At 34.0% G+C, this 12098-nt stretch overlaps 1 protein-coding gene across 3 annotated transcripts in view; it reads right to left on the bottom strand.

Moving 5' to 3' along the window:
• Positions 1 to 8135, bottom strand: part of si:ch211-222e23.2 — a 16607-nt gene extending 8472 nt beyond the window's left edge. For 2 of the 3 annotated variants that reach the window (XR_012395095.1, XM_683161.9), the window contains exons 1-6: positions 7855 to 8135; positions 7727 to 7768; positions 7370 to 7422; positions 5222 to 5357; positions 4816 to 4910; positions 4627 to 4734 (exon numbers count right to left, since the gene is read on the bottom strand). Coding sequence is in view for 2 of the 3 variants with exons in the window: in XM_683161.9 (XP_688253.2) it covers positions 4627 to 4734; positions 4816 to 4910; positions 5222 to 5333 (315 nt within the window). In the remaining variant the exon portion in view is untranslated. The remainder of the gene's footprint in view (positions 1 to 4626; positions 4735 to 4815; positions 4911 to 5221; positions 5358 to 7369; positions 7423 to 7726; positions 7769 to 7854) is intronic. The other variant, XM_005170101.5, reaches the window with a different exon arrangement.
• Between the last annotated feature and the right edge of the window lie 3963 nt (positions 8136 to 12098).

The following is a 12098-nucleotide window of genomic DNA, read 5'->3' as shown; positions in this document are numbered from 1 at the left end:
AATACTTCAGTACTTCAACTTAAATGGTTTAAGTTCACAGTACTCATATAGATTAGTTTTTTAACTCAAAGTTGCCTTAATTTACTAGGTTTTACAGTACTCAGTTGGTTTGAGTTCTCTTCATTTATCGGGTTTTACTGTGCTCAAATTGCTTCATTTACTCAAATGGATTAAGTACACAGTACTCATTAGGAATAATTTTTGAACTTAAATGGTTAGTTGCAATCCTTTTCCTCAAACAGTTTGATTTACCTTAACTTAGTGAGTTTTACAGTGTACTATATAAACACTAATAAACAGCCAGTATCTTTATGATAAACAGCTATAATAAGACATTAGTTAATAGTGAGTATTGGGACTCAAGCTGAAGTGTTGATAAAAAAAGTAATTTCATAACAAAATGTCCATTATTTTATCCCAAAACGTACCTTCTTTTTATATAAACGATATTTAGGACATTTTGTCTCGTTTATTTTGGTAATAATTATTTTTTAAATTATTTTTATTGATGATTTTTAATAATACAACTCTGTTTCTCACTTAAAAGTCCCATGAAACTAAAATGACGTTTTTTAGATGTTAGTGTCCATATTAGTTTTTAGGATATCTATAAGCTAGTGTGCCCCAAAACAGTGACAAAATGTGCATTTAGAAGATATAAAACTGATATAAACATGTAAAGCTTGTAGTTTGTCACTTCCACTCAAAAGGATCAACTGTTTTATTCACTTCACCTCACACTTGTTTTTTTTATCACAGCTCTGCCAGTGAGACTGGTCGAGATCAAGCGCATGAAATGAAAAGCAAATGAGAAGGGGGCGGGCCATGTCATGAATATAAAACTGATATGAACAATATAAAAAATATAAAACTGATATAAATAAAAGCCTGCAGTTTGTCACTTCCATCTAAATGGATTAACGCTTTTTTTACGTCACCTCATCACACTTCAATACTTTCAATGCTCTCTAGTATCTGACATACCCCTGCCCCCTTCAAGATGCTTCTCCTTTGATGCGCTTAAGCTTGACCACTCTCACTGGCAGAGCTGGGATCAAACAAAAGACTATCGGCTGTTTTTGAAAATGGGGAGGAGCTACTCTATGCTCCACCCTCTCATCGTGTTTCGGTTGAGATTACGTCAAACATCTAATAATAGCACTACACCAGACCTTTAAGCATATACTCTAAAGACCAATTTACCTGACCAAGGCTTATGACAATAATTATAACTGTAAACTTTTAGAAAAAATGTGAATTTGGAAGTCAACATCACAACTATATTGACATCACAGAGGAATCAATTTCAGAAGAAAAAAGGTGGCGAATGATAAAAACATCCAAATAATCAAAATTCACCTCACTTAAAAATAGGAGCATGGACACTAATATAACTCATTTTAGTTATCTTGCTATAAAGGTTATAGTTGGTTAGTGCGGACACTGGTTGTCGGTTAATCTTCAATATTGTTGGATGCAGTTATCATCAATTAACATATTATGATATGTCAATGTGATGCTAATAGTTGCTGTTATAATAAATGTCTTTAGTTGTGAGTGCTAATATATCATTATCATTAATCTGTCTAATGGCCTAGATGCTTATTTAGTTACAGTTGTATTTATAGGTACTGTTCTTTGTCTAAACAGGCAAACAGATACATCTTATACTTAAATGATATATAAATGGGGTGACACAGTGGCTCAGTGGCTAGCGATGTCGCCTCACAGCAAGAAGGTCACTGGTTTGAGCCCCAGCTGGGTCAGTTGGCCTTTCTGTGTGCACTCATGTTCTCCTCGTGTTGGCGTGGGTTTCTCCAAAGACTTGCACTATAAGTGAATTGAATATGCTAAATTGGCCTTAGTATATGTGAGTGAAGGCAGGAGTGTATAGGTGTTTTCTAGTGCTGGGTTGTAGTTAAAAGTGCATCCGCTGCGTAAAACATATGCTGGATAAGTTGGCGGTTCATTTCGTTGGGGCGACCCCTGATTAATAAAGGGGCTAAGCTGAAGAAGAATGAATGAATGAGATTTAAATGATTTTAATATATACAGTTTAGTAACAGTTAGTAACAGTTTAAAATGAGTATTTTATTATTTACAATTTTTTCACTAATTAGTTTACTAATTTACCAAAATAAACTTAGGATGAACAATACTTGTATAGCATTTATCAATCATAATTCACCATCTAATAATGCATTATTAATATCCCAAATTGTGCTTGTTAGCATTCATTAATGCTAATGAATGGCTTTATTTTCATTTTATTAGTTTTCAAAACTAATGTTAACACCGATTAATAAATACTGGAATAAATATATTATTAATTTTATTGTTCATGTCAGTAAATACATAAACTAATAGAGCAATATTTTAAAGGGGTATTCCACTACAAAGTCATGGTTTAAACTTTAGTTGATGTGTAATGTCGCTGTGTGAACATAAACAACATCTCTGAATGTAATACGCTTAAAGTTCAATGCAAAGGGAAACATTGGCTTTTACAGAGTTAGCTTAGCAAAGCATACAGTGAGCGAAGTTTGAGGACTACAAATAAATACATCAGGGTTAGTGTGATCACAAACGCTTCAGGTTACGCGCATTCACCCCACGCAGCAAAGGGGCTTGGCCAAGGGTGCTGTGATGTTATAGCGGAGAAAGCTAAAATGGCGTCCAAATGCTGCTATTTCCACTGCTGCTATTTCCACTGCTTACAGTTTAATTTTAATTATGTTCAGAGAATTATAAAAAAAGATATAGCTAGCATTTAATAAAGGACAGCTTCCAGAATCTGTCCCAGTTCAGTGCTGGATTCGGCTAAAAACTGGTCAAAGGAACAGCATAATAGAAGAAGCTGTGGATTGTGAGCTACAACCTGTAAGTATTTTTATTTGTTAAAACTGATCTAGTACATGCACAGTTTCTAGCGATAACGGTATGTTGTAGCAAGGACGTAAACAAGGATATAAACTACTGGAAATGCTGTTTGGCACTGTTAACAATTTAGATGCAAATTCATATTTATCCTACAAACTACTGCAAACACTGCCAATCTTCACCAGCGCTGCAGTGTCTCTCTATGCTGCCCATTTATGTGCATTCTACTTCTCAAATAACCAACTCACAAAAGATACAGTATGTGAACATTTCATATTACTTACACATTCTTATTCTGAATATCTTTGAAAGACACTTGTCAGATTTTATTTTAGAGAGCAGGCATGAGGTTCAGTTGTGTCCTATTCATTTTCTTTCAGATTCAGGCTCAAACTGATACAGCTACAGTGATGGACAGTGTTTACACAGCAGAGGCACAGTGCATGTTATTAGGCGTGACACTTTTCCTGGTGACGTAGAGCCGATTTGCGAATCATAGCACAGCTTGTTAACTGGCCAATCAAAGCCTCTATAAACACAACAAAGCCTTAAAAAATACACTCTGGACCACCCCATAGATATATACACTAGATATCGCATAGGGACCCTGAGCATGCGTCAATAGCACTGCCACATTGGTACAGTGCTCACAGGACTAATGTCATTCAACCGCAGTAGTCAAGACAGTATTATTACGTGAAGATGCTGGACTTTAGCGCTGTCTACGGGTGTAGTAACGAGCAAACAAAGAAAACAAAGCACAAAGGCAGAACATTTCATAGGTAATATTAATTTTTTTCTGTTTTTGTATGTTCTGAACTTTCATGCTAATCAGGTAACGTTATTGATGATAACAGTCACTTACTGCATTCACCATACGGCAAAGCAGCTCCAACTCGCACTAAACACTCGGCTTAAGCTAGTTTTGTTGAATAAAATCAGTAAAAAATGCAAAAGAAATATGACAACGAGATGCTGCGCTGCCAGAAACTTGTATTATTGTCATCTAGTGAAAGAGTAGTTCAAGGGATTCATTCACAAACGAATCGCTCCCTCCGTCAGTATGAGAAGTGAAAGCAGGAGAGGAGGTGTGTTTCAGGACATGATTATATCAAATTTAACAGGGAGGGTGGATAGTACATTTCTGTACACACAAACACAAGCTTTTTGTCAGGAATGCCCGTGCGGTCACTGATCCATCAATGTAGAAAAGTTATGTAAAATTTTAATTTTAGTAATTAGAAAAAAAAAATTACATACTAACATCCAGGAAAACTGCCGATCATAGATATATGTGTATATGTGTATATCTCTGGCTTTGGATGGCCACAGTCCTCCACTGTACCTTGGTCTTGCATACATTTCAACGGAGCGCCACCCTGTACCAAGATGGCGGCGCTATTGACGCATTCCGTCCAATAGACAACAATAGGCCAGGCGACATCTAATGTATATATCTATGGGACCACCCCTTTAAACTGTTACCAAAACAACCATTAATTTACACTTTATTAAAAAAAAAATAATAATAATAATATATATATATAATTTTATTTTTACACATGAATTCCTTTATGAATTTTTACAAAAACAGTATAATTTACTGTGATTTCCTAAACACAGTGTGTTTATTGTCGTTGGAGTGAAATATAATCCGAGCTCATTCTCAACAGGTTCAGTGAGTTTCCCTCTTTGCTCAGCACTAGAATGTGTGTGAGATGCATTGATTTAGCAGGCTTCTCTTACCGGTGCCATGATGAAATTAAAAACATATGAGTTGAAAAGCAGATATCTTCTGACGGACGGATGGTCCAGCGCTAATTCAAGTGGACCCTCAAAATTATCTGCTGGGATCTGAATAGGATTATAATGACGGTTGTTGATTCATTTAGAAGTGTACATGAACAATTCTTAAGGCAAGCTGTAAATACTAGCCTGGAAGCCTTTTGTTTCCAGAAGAGTCCTGCAGCGTGAGAAGTCAAATTTAGGAGTGAACCAGGAGGACGTGGGGACTGATGCCACACACTGACCTGACAAAAAAACACACCAGGTGAGCTTTAATGCAATAAAACAATTTAGGCAGGATTTAAACGCCCTATTAATTATGAAAATGAAAGTTATACATATAAAAGAAAGGCATATTTCTAATTCCTGTGGCATTTCAGAAACATCTACGTGTTATGAAAGTGTCATTAGAGCATTGCAAGCATTTCAGTGCTATTGTTTAGTTGAGGCCAATAAAGCAGGGTGGTAAAAATCATGCTGCAGTCACATTTGTACTCTTTGATGATTTGGTTTAGCTGTTTTTTATGAACACTGGATGAATTGGAGTGATATGTACCGTTCCTCCATGTGGATGATGTGCCTGGTTCTCCTGCTGTGCGTGACTGTCCTGTGGGGGATTTGCCATCAGATTTTTCCTCTCTGTTACACTGCCGCTCCCTCTCCTCCATGGTGACGGCCACTGTCAGAGCCTGCTGGAGAAAACAGACACGCATTATATAAAAGGGCGCATAAAAGAAAATGTGATCAAACCGTTTAAAAAGAGGGCTTAAAGCAAATCAGGATAAAAAGGATTAAATTAACATTGATATGACCAAACATCCCAATTTAATTAATCACATTTTTTAGATTAGAAGTTACGCTGAAATAAGGCTGTATCTCATTTAAAATATGTAATAATTTGCAAAGCATTTCTAAAATAGCACTGGGTTTACAAATGTCTATAAATGAAACATTACACTTACTTTGTTGACATTTAAAGGTTTTTATAAATATACTTTTGATGTTTCTGTTTAGAATTTTGCTAGTTTGTTCAATTTAAATGTATAGACACAAATAGACAGTCCAACAAATGTAGATTTTGAAAGTTTGTTAGTTTTTTCCCATACAAAAGTGTGAAGCAAAATATGCTATAGATGCAAAACAGACCAACAAATAACTCAAAACTAATCACTGCAAAATAAATGTTTTGCCCAATACTTGCCTTGTTTCTGCTAGTATTATAAAGGCACATGTACAAATTTATGACTAAAAATAAAATAAACAAAAAATCTAATAATAACACTGTAAAACCCAAAGTTAAAGCAACTCAAACCATTTGAGGAAACCGATTGCAACAAACCATTTAAGTTAAAAAACTAATCCTATTGAGTCCTGTCAACTTAATCCATTTGAGTAAATAAAGCAATTTGAGCACAGTAAAACCCAATAAAAGAAGAGAACTCAAACCAACTGAGTACTGATAAACCCAATAAGTTAAGGCAACTCAAACCATTTGAGGAAACCGATTGCAACAAACCATTTGAGTTAAAAAATAACAACAACTAATCTATAAGAGTTCTGTCAACTTAATCCATTAAAGTTGATGTAATGAGGTATTTAATTAACTCATTACCTTCAACACCGAGTTCAAAACTCTATTCAAATGAGTAGAAATAACTTTCAGCAAATTTAAAGTTTACTAAACTCATTTCATTTAATAAAGTTGACTGTTGGGTTTTACAGTGTACATTTTCTGCAAGATCTTATTCTACATCCCTAATCCTATATTAAACAAACTTTTTTTTCTTGCTTGTTGAAAATACTTTTTCAAAATATGCTAAAACATCAGAAAGTTCAAAGTTAAAAAGAAATTTGAGTACACTGTAAAACCCAAAAGTCAACTTTTTCAAAATAAATGAGTGTAGTAAACTCAAAATCTACTCAATTTGAAAAGAGTTTTAATTACCTTCAGTGTTGAAGGTAATTAATTAAATACCTCATAACTTAAACGGAGTAAATTCACAGTACTCATATACATATCCAAAAACGGTTTGAGTTGTCTTAGCTTATTGGGCTTTACAGTGTATCACATAAACAGATATTTCTCCTTGGTTTATGCATGATTATTTCATATTTTAGAAAGTTTCAAAATTCATTTTGATTTAATTCAATACAAAAATACTTAGAAGAAAACATTCTTGCTTTTGTTGTGCTTGCAACATTTAATGTCAATCTCTAATTTAAGACTTTTTAGTGATAGTTCATCCAAAACCAAAAAATCTATCCTCATTTACCCATCCTCCACTTGTTCCAAACTTCTTTGACTTTTATTTTCTTCCATTGAAACAAAAGATATTTTGAAGAAAGCTGGAAACCGCTAACCATGGACATCTATAGTATTTGTTTTGGTTAAAGGATTCTAACATTCTTTAAAATATCTTCTTTTGTGTTCAATAGAATAAAGAAACTCTGGAACCACTTGAGTGAGAGTAAATAATGAATCAATTTCTGGTCGTTTTTGCATGAACTATTCCTTTGAGAAGATAAAATTGACTGGCAAAGCAGGCATCATTTGTAATTATATAACTAATAGCACGAATGATCTATAACTGTCTAGAGAGGTCGAACTATAACTAAGTGTATAATGTAACATGAGAAAAGCTTGAGTAATTTCATCATTCTAAATAACATGTCATTCAAAATGACAAAGAGTGTGATGGCAAACCTGTGGTTCGGGCCCAGCTTGTTTCAGTTGATGATTTCGGCACAGTTCACTGTCTGTTTAAGAACAGGAAACAACAATCTTGCAGTCAACTTCTCTTTTAACAGTTTCACATGAGACCGTATAAGGAAGACGTTATGCTATATCTCAAAGATAAAGAAAATGGGCAGCAGTCTCTCTGAATTACAGTAATCTGCATGCCAATCTGAATGTGTTTCACAGTTATTGCAAGCAGTGTTTTTATACATCAATCCGCATGAACCTTTGCATACATTACATCACTTCAGAAAGCTGTTAATGTTTGACCATCATGACCCAGAGAACACCAATCAACATGCATTTAAAGCCATTTCAACAAACCTGCTAGCAAAACGACAGCATTCACAGCTGACTGCAGCCAATCTGAGGGAAAAGGAAAGTGATATTAGTCAGCACATGTAAATAATAGCTTAGGCTGAAAATGCACCCCTCATTTAACCCTCGCTTACCTTAGCTTTACTAAACATCAAACACACTTTCCTCCAGAATATAGTAGTGTGTATGTGACAGCAGGTCCATCTCTTCATTTCTGTCATTGTGTGTCTCTCTCAGGTCCTTCTCAGTCATGTCTGCAGTTGCCACTACCTTCTAAACTCCTCCCACTGCTTTAGCTCTCATTTTTTAAGCCCTTCATTGCCATTTATCGGGGGTTTCTCTTCATTTTAAGGTAAGACTCTTCTTGTGGTATCCAAATAGCTTTTGTTTTTGAGTCTCTGTGAGATTGTGTTCCTCTTAAGTGACTGTGGGAGTGATTTTTAAACCCTCCCCCAGCTCGAGCTCTTCCTCTATCTCTTCTCTCTGCTTTCTTTTTCTCTCATCTTGTGACTCAGCTCAGTCTGAACACATGACTGCAGGAATGTACACACAATTTCACAGCGCCTCGCCAAAAAGTGTGTGATTGTGCTTGAATCATGTGTGTGAGCACAGAGAAGAGATGGTTATAATGTGCTTTTTGTTGCAAATATTTACTGATGGCAATACTGGCATGCTGTGAGTATAGAAAACAAATGAAATGAGTGCTTGAATCAGGTGCAGTTGTTTTTTTATACACCTGCTTCAGAATAGTAAATGTTTTCTGTGAACTCTGTAGTTAAAAATTGACATGATTTGTATACTACATAATAAAAAGTAATCATTTGCACAATTTATTTAAGGATCAATGCATTATTAAATAACTAATATACCATGTAATATATTCTCATATGTCATTAAATGATATGCTATATACAGCTGAAGTCTAATTATTAGCTCGCCTTTGAATTTTTACTTTTTTAAATATTTCCCAAATGATGTATATATATATATATTAAAATATATATATAAAATAAAAAAATAAAAAATAATAAATATATATATATATATATATATATATATATATATATATATATATATATATATATATATATATATATATATATATATATTTGGAGAAAGTCTTATTTGTTTTATTTCGGCTAGAATAAAAGTAGTTTTTTTTTTTAAATCCCTTTTAAGGTCAAAATTATTAGCCCCTTTAAGCTATATAAATTTTTTGGATATTCTACAGAACAAATCATAATTATACAATAACCTAATCTGCCTAGTTAATGTAATTCAACTAGTTAAGCCTTTAAATTTCACTTTAAGCTGCATAGTAGTGTGTTGAAAAATATCTAGTCAAATATTATGTACTGTCATCATGACAAATATAAAATAAATCTATTATAAAATAGTTATTAAAACTATTATGTTTAGAAATGTGTTGAAAAAATCAGGCGGGCTAATAATTCTGACTTCAACTGTATATTCTAATATTATTAGTATGTACAATGTAATGTAATATAATAATTCAGTTTTATGTATATTAATTAACAAAGTCTTCGACAAAAGTTTTTTTTTTTCATTCATTCATTCATTTACTTTTCGGCTTAGTCCCTTCATTAATCCGAGTCGCCACAGCAGAATGAACCACCAACTTATCCAGCACATTTTTTCGCAGGGGATGCCCTTCCAGCCGCAACCCACCCCTTGGAAACATCTACACACACTCATTCACACTCATACACTATGTGTTTTGTAAATTTAGCTTACCCAATTCACCTGTACCGCATGTCTTTGGACTGTAGGGGAAACCGTAGCACCCGGAGGAAACCCATACGAACGCAGGGAGAAAATGCAAACTCCACACAGAAACACCAACTGACCCTGCCAAGGCTCGAACCAGCGACCTTCTTGCTGTGAGGCGACAGCACTACCTACTGCGCCACTGCGTCGCCAACAGGGCTTTTTTTTGAAAAATGTAAAAAATTAAAAAGATTTTGTAAAAGAAAAATGCATCTAATTTAGGTTGGACATGACTGATATTTGTGTGCATAATTAAAATCAATGCATGTATCACATATCATATAATATTATGACCTATTATATTAACAACCCAGGCTCATTCTGAAAGCGTACCCCTATATACATTTCTGGAGAGTGCGAAATACATCCCAGGAGGTAATTTTTTTTTTGCACTTTTTATTCTTGCGAATCCACCAGAGGCCGCTGTCAACTGACTGACTGACCAAACCAACCCCCCCACCCCCTTCCATAAACCCCAACCAATAGTTTTTTCAAAAGTACCGTTTGACCTGATCATCCCCTTCCCTAAACCCAACCGATTGTGTTTTTAAAAGAAATCCAAGAAAAGAAAAGCCCTCACCTGTTTTTTACCACGTTTTCACATCTTATCACGTTGTTATTTACTTGCTTATTTAATTTGTTGCCTTTTGTTTTTGTTTTAACGGCTTTCTGGAAAAGAAACAGAAGCTGTCGGCGATGTCATACCGCCCTGTAGCGTTCGTTTCAAATTACTTGATTCAAAATTATTTATATACACAGTGGGGGAAATAATTATTGAACACGTCATGTTTTTTATTTTAGGAAATAATATTTATAAAGTAGCTGTTGACAAGGAATTGAACCAGATTTTGGTAAAAACCCAAACAATACAAGCATTTAAAAAAAAATAGATATGTGTAATAACATTTGAATGACACAAGGAGAAAGTACTAAACTATTGAAATGTATTTAATGGGCTACTTTACATAAAAGGCATGAAAGGCTTTTTTAGGGATGGCAGCTTAAAGACGCCCCTCATATCCAGAATGAAGTCACATGCATTGCTCAGGTGTGATTTTTTTTTTCACAGACTTCAACAGAGTGCAAACATCTTGATGGTTCTGTAGGTTTTGTCTATCAAATCTGATCTTTAAATAGTAGTCTCTATTGGATTCAAGTCAGGTGATTGGCTGGGCAGCTTGATTCTACAGGTTGATTTTCTTTCTCTGAAATCATTTGAGAGTTTTACTTGGCTGTGTTTTGGATTAGTGTCTGGCTGAAATGTCCACCCTAGTTTCATCTTCATCATCATGCTAATATTAGTTTCAGCTAATATTAATTCACAATGACAAAAAGCAAAAACTTGCTGAATAACTACTCAAAGATTTTTAGGTGCTGTTGGCTTTCGCTACCTTTCTACACCTTCCTCTTTCGTGTGTTCAATACTTTTCCCTGTGTCATTTCATTTTATTACACACAACTTAATTTGTAAACCAATTAAATTGGTTTTCTTCGGGCATTAGAATTCATTTGGTTGTTTCCAACATCAAGCGAAAATTTCAAGTCAACAACACATTAAAAATATAAAATGTATTATTATTATTATTATTATTATTATTATTATTATTATTATTATTATTATTTGTAGTAGTAGTCGCAGTATTGTTGTTATTATTTTATTACTACTGTTTTGTAGTGGAGTGATAATGTGCACCTGTTCAGACATTTGTCAAGTATATTTGTCAAGTATATTTAAAAAGTCTTTTTTCAGTTACATCTTCTGCATTAATAAAAAAGTATGATGTAGTAAAGATTAAGGGTATATTTACAACATATACAGCAATTTAATAAATCAAACACAAAATGCTTTAAAGCAATGTGTTCTCAGTCTGAAGGTCCCTTGTTAACTTACACGCACATTAGAATCACTTCTGCTTTTGTCTGGTTTGTTATAACAGGTCAAGATGTGCTTTTTGTTTTAACCAACATCTTATGACTGATTATTCAGCAGCACAAAAGTCCTACAGTACTGTTTACAATTTACATAAAGAAATTAAGAACACAACAGAAGTGCATCCTAGACTTATTCATTCATTCATTTTCTTTTCGGCTTAGTCCATTTATTAATATGGGGTAGCCACAGCGGAATGAACCGCCAACTTATCCAGCATGTTTTTACACAACGGATGCCCTTTTAGCCGCAACCCATCTCTGGGAAATGCTTAACATTATACGTCATATAATGTATATATGGGGACAACATCCTTATTTTATGTTCAATTAACTTAAATTCCTAAAAACTAACAAGTTAACTTAATTCCTTCATGTTTTCCCTACACAAATTGATTGAGTGGAACCCAGGATTTTTTACAGGATATAGACAACTCTTGGTAACTGACCCCATCTGCTGGAAGAGACAAAAGTGCGCTGGTAAAACAGTGTTGATGTTTTTAGTTAATATAGGCTAGGCTACTGTTACTAAAATAACCAAAAGATAAAATGGATTGATTAAAAACTAGATAAATAAATTCATCCATTTTCAATAACCTATTTATTTATTTACACATTTATTTACTTACTTTAAGCATTTTTATGATTTTAATATATTTAA

The sequence above is a fragment of the Danio rerio genome, chromosome 19 (genome assembly GCF_049306965.1).
Source record: "Danio rerio strain Tuebingen ecotype United States chromosome 19, GRCz12tu, whole genome shotgun sequence".
NCBI classification, from domain to species: domain Eukaryota; kingdom Metazoa; phylum Chordata; class Actinopteri; order Cypriniformes; family Danionidae; genus Danio; species Danio rerio.
Note: the sequence above shows the minus strand (reverse complement) of the source record. Positions and strands in the feature narration are given on the sequence as shown.